At 40.3% G+C, this 20933-nt stretch overlaps 1 protein-coding gene across 2 annotated transcripts in view; it reads left to right on the top strand.

The window, feature by feature from the left end:
* SAMD12 (sterile alpha motif domain containing 12) overlaps positions 1-20933 on the top strand; it is a 508474-nt gene that overhangs the window by 435102 nt on the left and 52439 nt on the right. Inside the window, exon 5 of one of the 2 annotated variants that reach the window (XM_055287114.2) lies at positions 8725-16882. The exons of the other annotated variant lie outside the window; for it this stretch is intronic. Coding sequence (XP_055143089.1) covers positions 8725-8747 — 23 coding nt within the window. The 3' untranslated portion in view covers positions 8748-16882. Of the gene's footprint in view, positions 1-8724; positions 16883-20933 lie in introns of those variants that run through there. 2 annotated transcript variants of the gene reach the window in all.

Below are 20933 nucleotides of genomic sequence, written 5' to 3'. Positions count from 1 at the left end.
TTGAATAGCTTCTCCTGTCTGCCTCACTCTAAATATTTGGATCACTGCACTGTATTATATCCAGGATTTGTGGTATTTTATTATGTGAAAAGAACAAGGCTATAAACCAAATTTTCCTGCAGTATATACCACTTTTCTCTGTCTGAAGGACAAATAACTACTATTTAAGTACTGGGGGAAAGATGTAGGTGTGTTCATGGACTTTTGCCAAGCTGCTTTCACGTGAATTCTCAAGGCTATGATTAAACAGAGTTTTCCAGTCCTCCCCTGGACATTCTGAATCATTGGAAATGGAGACAGACTAGACAAAATAAAAATGTTAAGAAGCTCCCTCAGATGAGTTTGAGGCAGTCAAGTTTGAGAATCTCTGGTCAAAATGTCAGGGTTCTTAAACCTCAGAATCTAGAGATTCAATTTAACCTCCAGGAATCAGAGTCAGTTTCTGAGAGGTTTTGCAGGCTCATAGTGTAATAGACTAGCAGCTTTACTTCTAGAGGAACAGTAAGTGAGCAAATACGATGTCCTTTTTTTTCCCCAAGGGCTGAGGAAAAGGAGAGAGACAGTTTGCACACAAGGGCGTTCTTTTTCTCTCACTTTCTCAATGTGTGTGTTGGCTGGGACCTTCACTTGTCATGAGAACCCTTCAAAACTCCCCGGAGAAAGGTGACCATCCAAGCAACGAGGACTGCAAAGCCAGGCAGCAGAACTACTCCTCTGATAGTAACAGGAGCCAGTTACATTTTAATAGAAACAATAACACCAAGGGGTGAGAGGGTAGGGGTGGAGGCCAAGGCCTTCCTATCCCATCTAGGTATTCGTCTAAAAATGTTGCCATGGGGCCTTGAGACCTTGTATTTCTCGCTTAGCATTTCTGGAATTAATAGGCCCCTGATATTTCATAGTCAGATCAAAGATCATAGCCTAGCCTAAGGGCCACAGCCTGTCTTGGATCACTTACCCCTCCAAGTCTGGCTTTCTGCATTTGTGGACTAAAGGTCATGGTACCTACCTACTTTGGTTGCTGCAAAGTGAACACAGGTTCTTAGCATGATGCTAAGCACCTAGGAAGTACTTGGTGAATGATAGTGCTAACTGTTATGGTCATTATGTTGTCTGTAGACTCTGCTCCTCAAGGTTCTTCATAAAAACAGAACTAATAAGATGCATAAATATATAGAGAGAGATGTATTGTAAGGAATTGGCTTATTCAATTATGGAGGTGGAGAAGTCCCAAGATTTGCAAACTGGAGATCCAGGAGAGCCAGTAGTATAATTCCAGTCTGAATCTGAGTCCAAAGGCAGGAGATGGCAGTCAGGCAGAAAAGAGCGAATTATCCCTTACCCAGCCTATTATCTTCAGGCCTTCGATGGACTGAATGGGGTCCACTTGTATTAGGGAGGGCTATCTGCTTTACAAAGTCTACCAATTCAAATATTCATCTCATCTACAAATACCTTTGTAGACAAACCCAGAATAATGTGTAACCAAATATCTGGACACCCAGTGGCCCAATGAAGTTCACACATAAAATTAACCATCACAGACTTATTGTGCTTTCCAGTTTACTAACGATAATGGGAAGTTACCAGTTAGTATACATGCATCTCTGTTTTATTACACTTAACCCAAGTTCTCTGTCCTCCTGATACCAATCTCGTTGGAGATTCTTTTATTATTTTTTTTTTTCTTTTTTTTTTTTTTTTTTGAGACGGAGTCTCGCTCTGTCGCCTAGGCTGGAGTGCAGTGACGCAATCTCGGCTCACTGCAAGCCCCACCTCCCAGGTTCACACCATTCTCCTGCCTCAGCCTCCTGAGTAGCTGGGACTACAGGCGCCAGCCACCACGCCCGGCTGATTTTTTGTATTTTTAGTGGAGATGGGGTTTCACCATGTTAGCCAGGATGGTCTCAATCTCCTGACCTCGTGGTCTACCCGGCTTGGCCTCCCAAAGTGCTGGGATTACAGGCGTGAGCCACCGTGTCCGGCCTCTTTGGAGATTCTGACCTTCATCTTCATGCAGTCAGAGGGTTGATTCCTTAATCATGCTCTCAGTGGGCAACTCCCCCTCCTGACCCTGCTTCCCTTCGTCAAACTCTTGTGGGGCAGAGAGTGGCGACATGGGACCAGTGCTGCTGAGAATACATATGATTTCTCCCACCATAAACTAGAAGCAAAGTTTAGCTTTATGGCCACATAAATCCTCCTTTGTCCTTCTTTTATCTTTTATCTCTCCCATACATATTAATTAATTAATTAATTAATTAAGCATACCTCTCTAAATCATCCAATCTTGATTCTTATAATGGTAATGCCTGTGAGGGTTCTAAAAGTTAGAAATGATTTAATATTAGAGGTTTTGATTACATTGAATATAAAATCACATAAAATGAGCAAATGATGAGAAGAAGGGGGGAGTGAGGTTTGAAATTAGCCTTATTTCCTGTACATACACGAGGCACACTTATGTTGGTTTTTATCTTGGCCTATTTGGGGAGTGATATATTTGGCTCACAACCAGGAGTAGAAAATAGAAACAAAAAAAAAAAGGATGAGTTCATGTCCTTTGTAGGGACATGGATGAAGCTGGAAACCATCATTCTCAGCAAACTATCACAAGGACAAAAAACCAAACACCGCATGTTCTCACTCATAGGTGGGAATTGAACAATGAGAACACTGGGACACAGGAAGGGGAACATCACACACTGGGACCTGTCGTGGAGTGGGGGGACGGGGGAGGGATAGCATTAGGAGATATACCTAATGTAAATGAAGAGTTAATGAGTGCAGCACACCAACATAGCACATGTATACATATGTAACAAACCTGCACATTGTGCACATGTACCCTAGAACTTCAAGTATAATAATAAAAAAAAGAATAGAATAAAAAAGAAAAGAAAATAGAAACAAGGACCTGTATCTTCCAAACCAACCTCAGTACCACTGACATTTTGAGCCAGATAATTTTCTGTTTTGAGGGCTGTCCTATACATTCTAAAATGTTCAGCAGTTTAATGGGTCTCTACCCATTAGATGCCAGTAGTACCTGCCTCTCCCCCGACACACACACACACAAACACACACACAAGTTGTTACCACCAGTGTCTCCAGACATTGCCAGTTTTGCTGTAGGGGGCAAAATTATACCCAGTTGAGAACCACTGCTCTAAACATAGGAAAGATCTTAGACTGTCAAAATAAAAATGTGCTGGCTTTCTCTAGGTCAAACCTCTTATTTATGGCATTCATGTATAGGATTCATGTTTGATGAGAATTCTTTTATGCAAACACAGTTACTTGATTTCTCTCCTCCATTCTTGTTGGAGAATTTATTTTCCCAACAAACATTTCTTATTGAGTCAGGAAAGCACTGTGGTGAGAACAGATCTGGGTTCTAGTCTCAGCTCTATGCATTCTAGCACTGTGGCTGTGACAGCTAACGACCCTGCTGTCATTTTCTCTGTGTGAATTACAGGAGTAATGAATCCAAACCTCAAAAATGGCAGTACAGATTCAATAAGTAACTACCTATAAAATCTTTGTAGGCATATTGTAGTTGTTCCATAAATGTGAACTCTGCTTATTGGCTATTCTACTGGGGGCAACCATGGATCTCATTTTTTTGGAATGTGCATTTCACACCAGATATAAATTGCTCCACATTGAAGTTGCAGTTCAGACACACTCCCAAAGGCCTTGAACTCATTACATGAAAGACACTTTCAGATAGAAGATATGGGCCCTTCTTTCTGAAGGGAAGACACTAAACAGCCCTTTTAAAGGATGAAGTCTTATTTCCCCCTTGGGCCCATGAGATGTGGGGCTGCCTGGTTATAATATCTTCTTCTCCACACACAACAATCCTTCAGCCCTGTGCTGCTGGAGTTAGGAAAGGTGGGGCGGGACATAATCCGTCCCAGATCTGTTATTGAACCTTTTGCCAAGCTGGCTACTGCCTCCTGGGCCAGTCACTTCCTGCCTTTGAAGTGTTTCAGACTCCCTTTCTCATGGAACTGTCTGTTAAGGGCTGCGCTAATCTGGGAGAGAGCAGGAGCCAGAGTGTGCCCAAAGTGGCCTTGGCAAGCAGGAAGACAGTTATCTGCCTCCTGGGCGTTGCAAAGGCTTGACCTGTGGGTATTTTGTTTCTTTTCCTGGCCCCCAGCTATAGCATTAGAACATTGACATTTAGCATTAAAACACTGATATTTAGCATTAGAGCTTTGACTTTGATTTCTCAAAGGAATTTTAGGAATTCATGATAGTAATAATAATAAAACAATAGTAGCTATCACTTAGTTATTTACTATTTACTAAACCCCATGCAAAATGCTTTCCCTATGAGCCCTTTTTAACATCACAGCAGCCTAGTGAGGCAGGAATTATGACTGCTATTTTAAAGGTGAAGAAAATGAGATTGGGAAAATCTCCTGTGTTCAACATCACATAGCTAGGAAGTAGTTAGCCTAGGATGTGAACCCATATCTGCCAGAGCCCATGCTCCTGACCACTGGACTCCAGTGCTTCCCTCCTCATCCCAGACTCTGAAGCCATAAGGCTAAATATGATGATTGATTCCAAGAATTGATTCCAAGAATTCTTGATTCCAATAATTCCAAGAATGTCTAAACTATTAATGGTAATGATGGCCCATCAAGCAGAGGTTTGAAAAAGAGCCTTTTACTATTTGTTAACTGCAAAATCCATACATGGACAGCCCCCAGGATGTACATCTTCCTTGAGTAAGTAGTTGGTAAAGCACAGAAAGAAACCAGAGCAATCCCACTCTCCACATGCAGACCAGGATTGAATCTCATGCAACATTAGTTACTGAATTAAACAGAGAAACAAAGATTCTCCTCCAACATCATTCCTTTCTTTATTAACTTTACAACTATTTAGTAAGCACTTTCTGTATACCTGACACTGCACATTGCATTAGGAGAATACACAACAATAAGACATGGCATCACCCACAAAAAAATTAGGAGGAATGATGGATACATTAAACTGAAGTGTTCATTGTGGGTTTGTAGGTAAAAATTTGAGATGCCACACTCGCACACAGGAGAGAGTTGTTAGCTGTGTCTAGGAGGAAAGAATACTCCATAAAGGATGTGACGCTCTAGGTGATTGTGAAAGAGGGAGGGGTTGGTGTTCACTAATGCTAGAGGGTATATAAAGAAGACACCCTGGGAAAAAGAAAGGATCAGCAAGACCAGGAACAACCCCACACATATGCAGAGCCAGAAGGAGGCTGGGATGGCTGAAGCACAGGGGATGGAGCCCAAAGAGCGTTCTATATCAAAGACCACATGTTTCCCCCTTTTCAGAGCCAGGGCTGTCTAATGCAAACTGCCATTTTGCATTTTGACCTCATGTAGATTTATATACCCGAAGACATGATTCCTGTTGCAGATAAGTCTCTAGCAAAGTGATGATGTCAGAACCCATCACTATACAGATGTGATAGAAAGATTAAGGTTCAAGGGTCCAGGTGTGTGTAGGCAGGTGTAGTGGTGCACGCCGTGCCTGTGGTCCCAGCAGGGCTGAGAAGTGAGGGGATCACTTGAGCCTGGGAGGTCGAGGCTACAATGAGCCGTGATGGTGCCACTGCACCCCAGCCTGGTCGACGAGAGCTAGACCCTGTCTCCAAAAAATAATAATAGGAAGAAGAAAGACTAAGGTTCAAGGCCTACTTTCACTATGTGTCTTATACATGCAGCCTGAGTATATGGGGACCTCTTGTCCTCACATAAAGCCCATCTCAGCACGGTGACCCATTCAAAAGGAGCACAATACTAACTGCAAAAACAGCAAAGAGCAATGAAGCATCACTGACTACCATGGAAAGATTTCAAAGATGACACTCCTCTGCCATAGCACACTCTTTTCTTTGGCCATCCGTTTCCCCAATGCCCCACTCATTATGGCCACCACTGTCCCAAACCTCCTATGTCATCCTCTAAACCTTCAACTTGTCTCTCTGTGGCTTCTAGTTCTATTTATATTCATGTCTTGCGGGAGTATCTTGTTGCTCTAATAGAAATTCATTTTAGCCTCTAATTTTTTTTTTGTTTGGTGCTCTAATAGGGCCCTTCATCGTGCTGATTGGGCTTGTGGATAAACATGGAAGCCTACTCAGAAGATGGGCGGGAAAGGCTCAGAATATTTCTGTGTTCCTCCCTATCACTCCTGTATGTCACTAGAGGGGGACACACCTGAGTCTGGTGTATTAGTTTGTTGTCGTGCTGCTGATAAAGACATACCAGACTGGGTAAATTATAAAGAAAAAGAGGTTTAATGGACTCACAGTTCCACGTGGCTGGGGAGGCCTCACAATCATAGCAGAAGGTGAAAGGCACATCTTACATGGGGGCAGGCAAGAGAGAATGAGAGCCAAGGGAAAGGGGAAACCCCGTATAAAACCATCAGATCTCGTGAGACTTATTCACTACCACAAGAACAATATGGGGGAAACTGCCCCCATGATTCAATTATCTCCCACTGGGTTCTCCCCGCAACGCGTGGGAATTATGGGTGGGGACACAGCCAAGCCATATCATTTGGATATAGCTTTGATCCTTACTAGCTGTGTGAGCTTAGGTTAATAATACTTCTGGGCTTCAATTTCCTAATCTATAAAATGGGAATAATTCTACATATCCTAAGAAGAGGATTGGGCAACCATAAGGGAAAGTGCTGTAAAGTATACTGCACTCCGCTTACATCCATGGTTATAAGTGCTTTTTTAATATCCTAAGATTAGACGTATCTGCTTTCTCTCAGCTACTAGAGACCATTGTAGGAAATATGGTTATTTAAAGAAGGAGTAACTATGATAAACCTAGTTATCAACTCATGACTCAGGTTCCAAGGTATAATAATTAATTAGGGCTTACTCTTTATTATCATTATTCTTTTCTTAAATTGTATTTTATAGGTTATTCATTATTTTCCAAGGTCACACATTTTCTGGATCTGATTTTAGCCAAGTCTCAAGGATGGTACACTGTGTCAAGTTCCTAGAAATCAATGTTGTTCTTTCAGGCTGTACTGCTCTCCTTGCAGGTCAACCTGGACAGGATTTTACCCACATTGGTGTTTATCCCCCTTTCAAAATACTGAAGTGTTTCTCTTAATGAAATTACAAAGTATTTGTTTTCAAGGTAGTATTAGTGAGTGAAAACAATCATGATGCTTTAGTTAGTCATGGGGCAATCCTGCAACCCTGTGAGCCTAATTTTTGTTGTTGTTTTGCAAAACATTATGATGACAGTAATAAAAATTCTAGGGCCTTCATTTCCACATACAGTTCTTTTCTATGCATATATGTAAGCTTTATATTGTATTATATCATAACTGTTTCCATGTTGCTACATAATCATAACCATCATAATTAGCATTATTTTAATGGCCATGTAATTATCCATCTTGTTAACGTACCATAATTTACTTAACCTAAATCTTCAACAATAAGAAATTGGTTGCTTCCAATTTTTCCTCTGTGATAAATAACCTCTAGTTTACACATTTGTGCATATAGCTTCTTTCATTTTTTTTAGATTATTTCCTTAGGATATACTCCTAGGAATGGAATTACTACATTTAGGAATATGCATTTTTAATAATTTTTGAATAAATTGACATTATTTTTCCAGTTGACAATGCCATCAACAATAATTAGTATTCTGCTTTCAATACAACCTATCAGAAGTATTATTATTTGATATTTAATACACTTACATAGTACCTTTTATTTTTTCATTTTCTCAAAAATAGCAAATGTTAATCGAACACTTACTTACAAATTGTGCATTCTGTCATGTTTTGAAAAGCCAGTTAGTTAGATTTGAGAGCCAGGTTTGAAAACTGAGGTAGATTTTTTTTTCTTTTGCATCAAGAATGCCTGCTGTGCTTCTCTCCCATTGTCTGATAGTTTTGTGTATTAGAAACTAATACTGATATTTTTCTGAGCAAAACATTCCGTTGTACTCATATAATAATTCTTGAAGACCCATGTATAAGGAACTGTAGGGAGTACCCAAATAAAATAACAGGAACATTAGACAATTTAAATTAGAAAACTCAGGAAAATACATTAATATTTTTATACTAGCACTCCCAAGCCCAAAAGCAGGGTTGCAATTCAATTAGTTTAATCTCTGGTCCGATTTTAATGACTTTCGCTATCTAGTCTCTAACCTTCCCAGCTAATCTGACTTCACAACTAGCAAACTCAAGAGCTCCAGTCATTCCGCTTCCAATATTTTTTTCTAGATTTCATCCCAAGAAGTCTTTCTGATAAATGAAACCCGCATCTCTCTCCCACAATAAAATGCTTTACACCATCCCCAATCTTACCTTGCACCAGACCAAGCAAATGCATGAACCTTCATAATACATGAAATGGTTTCCCAAACTGCAGCCCCGTCATAGGGCTGGATGCCAATTCCAGAGATCTGGTTTTGCCCTCCCTTCCGGGCAGCTTCACCTATTTCTCAGTTGGGTGTCTTCCATGCCTTGCCAAATGGTAGAAAAAATAATTCATGAATATAAGCAACTGTAAATCCATCCTGGCATTGAGTAACCATTATTCTGACTAGAGCTTTCTCTTTGGCCTAAGGGTGTTAGGGTTTGTTTGAATAAGATAATTGCTACATACCAGTGCCTGGAAACATAAAGGAAAGAACTTACCATATTTCCCCCTTTTTCTTCTTGCAGCATCATCCGAGGGTTCTCCATAAACATGGTTAGCCTTCCAAGCTGCTGTCCTGCCAGTTGATATGAACGTGGCCTGTTCCTCACAGAAAGACTAACCCATGGCACTGCCAGAAGATATCCTTGGATCATGGACAGATTAACTGGATTAACTGAAAAAAACACCCATTCAGTCAAGATTATGGGCTTTGGAAAAATCTTACTTTGCTGTGGATTTAAAATGAGGTGCATAATATAATGCCAACTCATTCCAAGCGGTCATTGGCAGACCATTAGCTGGAAAATTGCTTCCAGTTTTCATCACTGTGCATAACTCAAGTTCCCTTTGGGGAGCTGTCTGTGCCCTTCACTAGAAGTCCTGTTTTAGCATGGCAACTACTGGATTATTTTATTATGTGTGCAGATGGCATGATGTTTTAGAAAAAAAAAATTACAGCAGTTCTGCAATCTCAGTGGAAGTGTTCACAATATTATGCCCTGGTAGGAATGTAAACACGTCTCGATTATGTTAGTTATGATGTCTAAAGGTATACTGTCCAACTCTTAAGCACTTTATATGAGAACACTACACCAAGATGAATCAGCACGTTCAGCACATGTGAGAAATCAAGTATTTTATTTTTATTTTTATAAATCTTGGTGGGTTTTTCTTTCTGGCTCAGACTGTCCAAGACAAACTCCACTACTAGCATATCCCCAGTTGTTTGTGGTAGGTTGATGTAAATATGGCCACAATACTGTTAGACTTCACCTCCAGATACTTTACTGAACAACTGGTTTACCTGTAACACCAAAGGGAAGCAGAAGGGGGTCTAGTGATGGTGATATCTTAGCTTGCTTCTTTGTTCACAGGCACAATTGACCACATGAACATACAGGTACTCAAATACAGGAGGCTTCTATTTGGCTAATGCAAATATTCCCTTATTCTGTAGAAGAGTTCCTCCAAGGGAAAAAAGGGGATGGTATTCTTTTAATCAAAGACCATGGTGGATGGATGGTAAGGGCAACAGAATGCAATTCTTTTGTGTGGTCTGACTTTAACACTTCGGAAAAAATTCTAAGTCAAGTTGAAATCGCCATTCTCTCAAGAGAGAAACATCAAGTGACCCCACTATGTGCCTAGAGAAGGAAAAGGGTCAAGTCCTATACTAGGTTCCTTACTTAGTGTAGAACCTACTAGTCCCTTGTTAATCCTTTCTGGGATTATACCTGTGACTAATTTTTTTTTTTTTAAACTACGTCTTATGACAAAGCACAGTCCTGGGAAACCAGTCAACTTAATTATTGCTTGTCTTTGAGCATTAGAGACATGTTCATATTGACTTGCTACATAACACTGTAGCATGTTTTTTCCTGAAAATATCAAGTTGGCTGAATGGAAAGCTCAGCAAAGTATGTTCCGTGTGCCCACTGTCCCAGCCTGGGACTGACGGGCATCAGAGGCTTTGCTTTAAAATATGTGTAACCGCTTCTGGAAGACTTCCAACACAAGCAAGCATGGTGTTTTAGGGTGTCTCCAGATACATAAGCATTGTCTGCCTCCGCTCAGGGTCTCAGGAAATACACAGCCCATTGGAAACCACCCCCGCCTGAGATTTGGAAACCTGACAGGGAAAGGGAGGAAGGTCCAAATGAGTCAGCAGCAGGATGACTCACCACAAGCCTGGCAGGCTGCAGAGCCAGAGAAGGGGGCTTCCAACAAGGAACTCAGAGAAGTTTCAGTCACCACCAAGATCTGGCCCTTTGGCAGGTCAGCACCAGGACTGCCAGGCCTTCTGCAGACCGTAATTCTCTTCACATCTATAATCAGGAGGCCAAACTCCAGCTGCCAACACCCTTGGACACAATATTCCAGTCTCCACTGCCCATCTCATGTGGTTCAGTTCTAATAGCAGGTCTTCTTCCTTTCATTCCTTCCTTTATTCAGCAAGCATTTGTTGAGCATCTACTATGTGCCAAGCATTGTGCTTGGGCAACAACAGTCCACAAAGCAGACTCCCTGCCTACCCTTATGAAACTGTATCTCCTCCTCCCAAACATTATCACCACCCCTCCATTTCCACAGTGAAAACTTAATTCAGAGAGCATTCTCAATTCTGCCAGAGTAACCTAGGAAGAAGAACATGGCAGCAGACGGATCCTCAGGGAGCAGGCAGCAGAGTGGGAGATGGTAAACCGCATCAGGCCACATATTTGCACCTTTCAGATACAGCCAACTCTTCCAGGGCCTAGACTGAGCTGGTTGGAGCTCCCCAAAGCAGCATTCAGTTGCTTTTCCTTGATATCCACCCTGGCCACCTATGTTCCCTTTCTTTATATAGGCACAACCATTCACCACTACGCTGGATTATCTAACACTCCAATTCTATAACTAATCCAGGGGACACAGAGTTGAGTCTGATGAAGCCTAAGAACTGCCAAATGCTGAGATATTGTAACCAGGAATTAAGATTTAGCCAAGGACATTGTGAGACTACCGCTGACTCTCTTGGAAAACTGGACATGCTTTGTAGTGCAAATTGTTCACTAAATGATGGTGGTTCATTGTTACTTACTTTGGCCTTTGCAAAATATTCTGAACAATTCAGTAAGTAGAGTTTCCTAGTTTGTTTGTTTTTTTAAGTCAAAGGAATACTGTGAAATTATTGAAAGATGAGGTGAAGAGGGACCTAGGAGAAGGCAAAATGAAGACCATTAAAGAGCGCCGTTGAAGACTGTATCTCTAAAAATGCCTTAATGCCTGGCACATATTCCATGTTTGCATATGAACTACTACTCTTTTCCAAATTGTCAACCTCTGTTTGAAATCATTTTGGGGGATAGTTTTGGAAACATGGTGGCGTAAAATCTGAGCAGTCAAGAGCTAAACCAGCAAAAAAGTGGAATGACTTCATTCGAAGGCTTTGGCTTCTTTATTACGTGGTGGTCCTCTGTGATCTCCCATGGTTACCTTCAACTGTGCTGTACTTTCTTCCCAAGATGCATGTATGGAATGTTGCCTCCTAGAAATCCAGAAATGGCTGTGGTGAGTTTTGTTTAGTAGGAAGCAAGAGGTGGGGAAGTAGAGGATACATATTTTTATGTCTAAGGACTGTAAACTGTTGATGCTTGACTTTTCCTCTTACCTACACCTGTGCTACACCTTTATTAAAAGGCTGACACCCAGACTTGTGCAGGAAAGGCACTCTTGGGAATGAACAGAAGTGAATAATTATGAGACTTTCCATGGTGCCAAGGGGATTTGCTTATTTCCACTCCAGAACTGAATATGCAGAGCATTGCCAGTCCTGCTAGTGTGAAAAGCAAATCACTTCAATAGTTTGAGACGTACCTAGGGGAAGAGAGATCCTATCAACTTTCTTTGCGGGTAGTGGCGTACCTTCAAATCCCTGCTCAGGCTCTGTGAGGTGTGCACCCGCAGATTTCATTTCTACCTCCAGAGTCCTGGCAAACAAGCCAGGAATCTCTCCAGAGTCACTTCGCAGTTTCTCAGAAAGAGGCTAACGGTCCTTAGTCCTGAGGAAATTCTGCCATTTTTAACATTCAAGGAGAAAAGGCGTATCAGCTGTACATGAGAATATCAACTAAGGATAAAAACCTCTAATGGACCCCCCATTGCTACCTGCAAATGCTTTCTTTGTCTTCAAATGTCACAAAATTGATTTTGGATAGGAACAACAAAAGTCTCAACGAAGTGAAGTTTTTAATACCCCCCTTAGCACTTTACTTTCACCAAAACCTTCTCTTTCCAGTACATTAGCAGTTTTGTTCTTTGTAATATTTTCCTCTACATTCTTTAGAATAATTTTGTTACTTGACAACTAGACTTGTCAATCGTCTTAGACTCTTTTTAAAAATCTAATCTTTGAAAATGACATAAATTCCTTTATTGCTTTAAGGCTGTTTTTATTCACCCCTCCTACAGACCCTCCACTGCACTTTTTTGGTTTTTGGGGGGATTTTTTTCTTTCATCTCTCTTTCCTTTAACATGATGCTGTGGGTAGTTTTCAAGAATTCTGTAAAGAACTCAACAAAAAATGTAGTCGTTACCTTTTTTCCCCAGTCCTAATATTTCTTCTTAAGCTTGATCTTGGTGAAAACTTGTTGCCCAAAAAGCAGTGAGGTAGGGATTAATAACGCTGACCAGTCATCTGGAAGATTAATTAATCCCAATGCAGCCCTGAGATCAGGAAGGAGAGCAGGCCAGGAGATATTTTTTCTCCGGGCACCACTAAGGACTCTATTTCAAAGGCAGATCCTGCTCCTTACTCTTTTTAGATCTGAATCTAATCCTGAATCCAGAAAATTATCCTATGAATTCTAGCTTATCGACGCACATGGTTCCTGGCACCACTGCACAGTTTCAAGGTAAAAGAGAGCCGTGTTTCCATTATTTTGCTATGGTGGCTTTTGGGAAGACAGAGAGCATTCTTTTGAAAGCGGGAAACTTGAGGAAAAGTTGACCAAGTGCACAGGAAAGTTCTACCACACCTTAATATAAAGAACAAAATAGATGCTTCTCATTTGGGGAAAGTAGCTAAAGGGACAGTAACAGTACTGATGGCCTTCTGGCCATCACCTTAGCTCCACAGGGAAAATTCTGGGTGAGAGCAAGCACTGTTTCTAAAATCTAAATTTTTTAAGGTGAAATTTACCAGCAACAAATGTAAAAGGGAACTGCCATCAGGCATACGGCTAGTTTTATACTTCCTGCCTAATGGCAAAATGACTGAGACATGATCTCCATGGAACAGCAGAAAATGGATGCCAAAGATATCATAAAACTGAAGTTCAATTTGCCACATAAGGCTATTTAAAAACCCTGATGCACTCCAAGCATTCTTCCCTCAGAGCTTTCCTCCTACAATTATATCAAGCACAAGAAGGCACCAACAGCATATACTTAATGTAATGTAAAAGTAACCATATGACTTGTGTTGAATTACCATTGGCTGGTTGACATAATATTAATAAGTGTCATAGATATTTAGACATTATTTCTGATCATACAAAATGCTTTTCATAATTTCATATTCTTTTCAATTTTCATAAATTCTTTTCAATTTTCATAAATTGGAGCCGGTGGCTTGGGAAGTTTTTTGTTTGTTTAGTTATTTGTTGTGTTGTTGTTTTCCAAACCTCATATTTTGAGGAGCCTTAGAAAGGCTCTTAAGCCCAGGCCTTTTTGCCTCATGTGCAGAGTATTAAGAACAGCCCTACTGATGTGAACCTCAAGGAAGGAGGCTATTAAATTAATCCAACACTGGAGATACTAATACCTCAAACAATTAAAGCACTGAAGACTCTGCTGGTTGCCTTCCACATTGTTTATAGCCTTTTTAAATTCAGTCATTTGGATCAAGGGAAATAAATGGTTGGTTTCATGTGGCTTTTGCCACATTAGCACAGACACAGCTACCAAATGTGGAAGTCTAGACTGAGTGGATGCATGAGAGCAAACAGATCTGTAATATGATTGCATTTAATCACCACCATCACCCAAATTCTGTAACAATATATTCAAATATGTAATGCTAAAAAAAAATTCAAAACAGGAGACTCTTACTAGATCATGCTTTCACTTAGGGTAGGATAACTGATCTTGAAGATAACCTCGTAGAAAAATTTGCTGGCTGAAATGCCCCAAGCACCTCAGGGTTGGTCCTGTCCTGTTCCACAAACTGATCATGGTCTTCTCCCATCTCCTCAGAGGAGTTAGCCTGGCCTCTAAAATAGCACAAATGCCATGAAATTATCTTTCTAAGCTCTATAGAGACTTTCTGTCCAAGTATAATTCCAAAAATATGATTCGAGTTTGAGCATGCCTGTGGTCCTTGATTCTATGATCCCTAAATCAGTTCTACTTCTCTCTCTCTCTCTTTCTCTCTCTATATATATATATACATAATCTCCAGTATTTTTTTTCAACCACAATTAAGTGCATTTAGCATGTTAACATTGGGAACTGCCTGCTGGCTCTATGTCTGCTTTTGACAATGCTTATGTCCAGATGCCATACAGAGCATTTGAGAGAGGACCAAGGTTATGTTTTCCCACATACCAGCTGCTGCAGAGGTTTCGAAGTGCCTGACCCAGTTCTTTTTCACATCAAAAAGGCCTTCGGTTGCAGATGGAAACCTTAAAGATGAATGTAGAGTAGGGGAGGAAATTCATGTTTGAATGCGGAAACACTTGTCTTTTTTATTTTTATTCAACTCCCACCTCAGATCACCAGAAAGGGAGGCCTCTTTGGTGGGTGTTGGCCCTCACTGGGGGTAACTCATGCTTGTAGGCAATTTTAGGGCTCTCTGGGGCTCTGAATGGTTTCTCCACCACCACCTTTCTTCCACCAATAGAAAGATGCTGTCCTTACAAGGCCATGTCTGAGAAGACCATGGTTTAACTAGTAAAAGAAGCTCACATTGCAGAGAGCTGAATAGTACCAGGCTCTTGACTTTCTACTGTGTGTCGCAGTCATGACTGGGACAGAAGGAACCAGTCTGCTGAAAAGTCAAGCCAGCACAAATATTTGGAAACTAATTCCACTGAAACTCTTGTATCATTAAATCATACTACTGTAGTTTCAGTTAATGTAATTATTTAATATCATTAGGCACTAAATTAAATAGCTTTGCACAGAATTTTAGAAAAGATCAATCTTCTAACAAAATTTAATATTAACAGTAAAAAGCACCTGAGAAAAGAAAATATCGATCTGTTGTGGTTTATATACTTGAGTTATTCTTAGAACTTTGTGGAGATTGACACTGCTCTGATAAAAAGGAAGAAAATGTTTTGAATTCAAGAATGCTAGACTAATAGAAATCGCCCAGTCTCTCTGGGCCACTGCTCTTCAGTATGGGGTGCTCTCTGTCCCTCCTTAGCAGATGGGGTTGTTTGGAGGCTAAAATGAGCTAAGGGAAGAAGCTATCCTGTACCTCCAATATCCCGTATGTGTAACTAGAGTGCTGATCTGGGTTGCAGGCTTTATTTAATGATTCCTTTCCCTTACTTGAGGCTTTCTCCATGGAGTTGTTATTTCTGAGCCTCCATTCTGGGATTTACAAAGGAAACAGAATGATGAAGAAGTAACAATCAGCGTTTTACACTCACACACACACACACACTTTTTCTAATATATGAGGCTAGTCTGCAGAGTCCACAGCCCAGGTGTCCATTTATTTCCACTTCTTCACCTCCCAAAGATTTAGAACTCCATGATCTACCAAGGTGAAGACTGCCAATCCCAGGTTGGAGAAGACCCATCAGAGTGTGGAGGTACCAAACTGAGAGGCACAGGAAGCAGACAGCCACATCAAACTTTTTTGATGAACTACTGCATATTGGTGTTTGTTCTAGGAAAGAAAGAGGAAGAAAAATTACACAATGTGAATTGAACATAAGAGCAGTGCTCTTTATAGAATATGAGAAGGGAGGATGGGGGAGAATCTGATTAAAAAGATGATTCATTCCTTCACAAACACTAACAAACATGGCTAAAAAGCACATGTCAGAACACAGAAGCCTAGGTAGATGGTTGACATTTTTATAACTTCCTTAAGTGAGTAGTTAAACCAGCAGTCTTAATTCTGTTGGTCTCCCAAGAGTGTTTAATTACATAAGTATTACCTGTATTCATTTCCCACAACTGTTGGGTTTTTCTTTTTTTTTTTTTTCTCTTCTATGCATCCTAGAAAAACTCCCAGGACTAGACTTAGGAGGAGGCGATCAAGTTATGTGGTAAAACAAGAGTGCCTTTTCTGTTGGATGTCCACTTTAGTTTCCTGGCTTCCAGGGCATAAGATGTTTAGAAACTTTTTTTCTCTAAACATAAGAATTATTGTGTACCACAATTTTGAACCACCGATTTCCATATCTTCAGCAGCTATCAACTCGCCAATTCCCTTTGGGTCTCCTTTGTATATTCTTATGTTTCCTTCTGTTTCCAGTTGTCCTCAAAAAGAGTTGAGGGGGGCATGACTCTTATAAAATGGATAAAAATGAAACTGTACAGATGTTTGCCCCCCTTGTATCTGTGAGCATGATCTCTATCAGGCTGGAAAATCTGCTTTATCATTTTGTATATTTGACTATTTTGTATTCAGCATTACTTGACTCCTTATGTGCATGGCAATGTATTAAAATGTGGGATTTCTATTACCTTGTAGAAGCGTTTTGATTCTGATTTTCAACATATATCCTTGGAAAAAATTACATTAAACTTTTCTATTTTCTTCAGCTCATCAGCTTGCAGAAGAAAAAGAAAAGTTAACAGCATTTCACTTTCCCTGTGTTAGCTAATGATGCAATTCATGGTGGAAAATTGTCCGCAATTATACTGTGTTTCCTAGAGAAATAATATATGTGAAATGAATTGATGGCCTCCCTATGGCTCCCAGCACACAGAATTCCCCCAGCACCAAATCCCACCAGCGTAATTGCAATGACTAGTGAACTCTTTTTTTTTTTTTTTTTTTTTTTTTTTTTTGAGACGGAGTCTCGCTCTGTCACCCAGGCTGGAGTGCAGTGGCGCAATCTCGGCTCACTGCAAGCTCGGCCTCCCAGGTTCACGCCATTCTCCTGCCTCAGCCTCTCCGAGTAGCTGGGACTACAGGCGCCCGACACCACACCCGGCTAATTTTTTGTATTTTTAGTAGAGACGGGGTTTCACCGTGGTCTCGATCTTCTGACCTCGTGATCCACCCGCCTCGGCCTCCTAAAGTGCTGGGATTACAAGCGTGAGCCACCGCGTCCGGCCAACTGGTGAACTCTTTAGTGTCGAGCACAGCTGGACGAGAGACGCAATTATCTTCATCCCTCGGACATGGTAACACACTAGGAAGAGATGGGACAGCAGATCTTGGCCCACCCATTTCCTCTCACCCCAGAGAGTCTTATGTGCTAATAATAGTATGATTGATGGTATTTCCCAGCACCTCCTGCTCCATCTAAGATGGTGACCAAATGTAAGCTATCTATTTTATCAGTAGAAAGACTGACCTTCAAATAACATCTGCCCAAGAGACTTGGATTAGAAACCAGTGCTTCCAGACAGATTTGGCATAGCCAACCTCTAGTACAGCAAACATCCACAATACCCTCCACACACCTCCACATATTTTTAAAGGGCCATTTTTCTCAAACTTAAAAAAAAATTCCCCTGAATAATATGATACACTAAATATAAACAATTGACCATTTTCCTGCTCTAAACTACCATTTTCACCCTTCCTTTTCTCAAGGAGACATCATAATGAGTACTTATAGACACTCTGACTTTACTGAATATGATGAATTGCCTCAACCAGTACAGGAGAAACACTTCTTTCCCAGAAAGGAAAAAGCACTTATAAACTGCATAAAAAAGAAAGGAGACACCCATTGCCTTTTTTATTACATGCTTACTGTAAATCTAGTGTTTGTTTGGTTTTCTGAGAAAGGTTTCCAGAAGTAAAACCTGTGATAACCTTTTAGGTTAGCTTAGTGACTCCACGTATAAATCTTCCAAATCTTTTGATATACCTTGCAACTGTAAAAGCACAATTTTCTCCTACTTCCTCTACTTAAAAGATTTTGAACTTGGAAAATGGAGCCATCTTTTTGTCAGTTAACCTTTGTAGAAGATGGTAAAGCCAGAGCCCCCAAACAAAACATTCTCTTTGTCCTAACTTTTGGGATCATTTCTAACTATTTCTTCTCTTCCTGTCTCTTTCTCTTATTATTTTCTTCCTTTTCCTTTGTTAGTCCCCTGCCTTTAACTTACCTCTCTCTTTTGTAGGCTTGTCTTAAAACCTTTCTCCACGTGCCTTCCTCTTCCTCTATCTCATCTCCTTCACCCTCCCTTTTTCTCTCCCATCTCTCTCTCTCTCTGTCTCTCTCTCTCTCTCTTCCAACCCATTTACCCTTCTCCTTCCTTCTTTTTATGGTAGAGCAGTTAGCTGTCTTTGCATCCCCATCTCTTGGCACATTATAATTGCTCAACATCATAGTTGCTCAACAAATGTTAGGTGAACTGAATTAAACTTGGTGCCATGTTTCTTCTGGCTTATTTTCCTTCTGCCTACTGAGCCTAGCAACCTCTGCAAACACTTCATTAAACAAATCAACTCACAGTAATAAAGACTACACCAGATGTGTTTTCTGAGGTAGGTGAAAGCTTTAGTTAACAGGTTCTCCCCAAACGAGGAGTAAGCAGATTCTCCTACATATCACTTTGCCAATACAAAGAAAAACCTTCCTGCCATCTCAGCATTTGGGTAACTCATGATGCCTGGGGTAAATATTGTGGCTATATTTTGATCAAGGACAGTGATGTCTGTAAGAAGTTCAGTTGAGATCACCAAAATAATTTTTCAACCTAAGATTATTCAGAATCTTATAAAATCTTTTTTGTGAGACCTAGCAAATGTGAAGTGCAGTGCTGGTTATCTTGTGCTAGAGAAATCCTTAAATGCATTTTAGTTTCTTATTGATCTTTTTTGCCAAGAGCTGGCTCTGGTTGAGGAGGTTTTTTTCTGTTCATGATGAAATCATTAGAATTGTTAATACTTTCTCCAATTTCTATTTATAAGGCATATAGATGTATGTACATTATAAAAATAGCTTTCCCTTATTTTTCACAGACTGTGCAAATATTGAAAAATTAACTAAAAATAAGCTTTAATAAAGACAACTGCAATCACGTTTTTGTGTAGCACTGGGGAAATACAAAGTGGGACTAGATCATGAAAATTGTATATAGTTGTTTCACAAGTGATGATGTTCCCTTTCTCACGAGAAGTTGAAAAGTTGACAGGGTTCTATTTTTCTGTCATATTTTTCTCCTTTTAGGAGTGTAACCCAAATATTATTAGGTTCCCATGGCCCAGTCTCTGCAGGAAAGTTCAAGAGGGGAATAAGAATGCATATGAAAGCATTGCGAGATTTTACTTTGTCCTTCATGATACTTCCAAAACCGAGTGTGTGGGTGGAGATGTGGGTATGAGTTACACAGAAAATATCTTAAAATCCTACTTCCCGTCTATGCTACCCTCATTATCCTCCACCCAAAGGCAGCTGCTTCCTTCCATTTTAACTCTTCTCTCTCTCTCAGGAAGAACCCTTCTAAATCTCAACCCTTTTCCATATAACTTTCCCACTTCTGCCTCTCCAGCTCGGCTTTTCTATCCTTGTCATGATTCTCCCTTTCAAAATCATTAAAACAAAACTAGTAAACATTGAATTTTTCTTTAGTGAGAAAAGAAGAAAAAGGGATATGATAATACAATATTTTTCTTAATGATTTTCTTTATCAATTTTTCTTCATTTTTCTTAGTAATTCTTGACCCAGAGCTGTGAAATTGATGACTCAAAAAAAAAAAAAAAATGGAGGGTAACAGAAGGTTAATTTGGTTGCCATTGATGGCTTAAATTCTAGTTCCAGTAAGTAAGCCTTATGGGGCTTGAAATCTTTTCATGTTTTAACAAACATAGGTGGATCTTGTGCCATTTGCCCTATGTGCCAAGAACTGTTCACGGTACTGGTCTAAGTATTGTTGTTTCAGAGATGAATGACATTTTTCCGACCTTAGAGATCTTACACACTAAGAGAAATAAGCAGCTCAACAAATAACTTCTTCTTAAGTAGCCTATATTAAAATGAAAATCTCTCTGGACGGATAACTTAATACCCATTTATTCCCAGATGCTGGGGTTGGGGAGAGATGCAAGAATGTTCCGTAATCAAGTCAGCTCTGAAAATATGATATATGTACTTTACCCTCGTCCTAGAGACTTGGGATGCCTATTAGCACATTAAAGACTGAGAAGTCTTGCAAGAAATAATCATACACCTTTGTTCAGTGTAGTACTTTCAAAATTCACTCAAGCATCAACTGTTTTCCCCCAGAGAATACCAATTTACAGCCCATAGAACAAACATTTTTGGAAATACTGTTCTAAGCCAACCAGTGCTTCATGGCAATGTTCTTTCAAGCAGGTGAGTGTGCAGACCCTCAGGAAAGAATTGGTGCCACAGATGGACCCCCTCAGAGGGAGATGGAGACCTGGGGTATAAAAAGTGGGCTAAAAACAAACCTGCCACTTTCTATTAATGAAAATAATTACAAAACAGCTACTACATGTTCAACCCCGTTAGCCTATCACATCCCAGCCCTTTCACCAGCCATGGGTGGAGAAGGTGGAACAGTTGCATAACCTTGGCCAAGGC

The sequence above is a fragment of the Symphalangus syndactylus genome, chromosome 7 (genome assembly GCF_028878055.3).
Source record: "Symphalangus syndactylus isolate Jambi chromosome 7, NHGRI_mSymSyn1-v2.1_pri, whole genome shotgun sequence".
NCBI lineage: Eukaryota > Metazoa > Chordata > Mammalia > Primates > Hylobatidae > Symphalangus > Symphalangus syndactylus.
The sequence above is the reverse complement of the archived record's forward strand: the minus strand, read 5'-3'. Positions and strand labels throughout refer to the sequence as shown.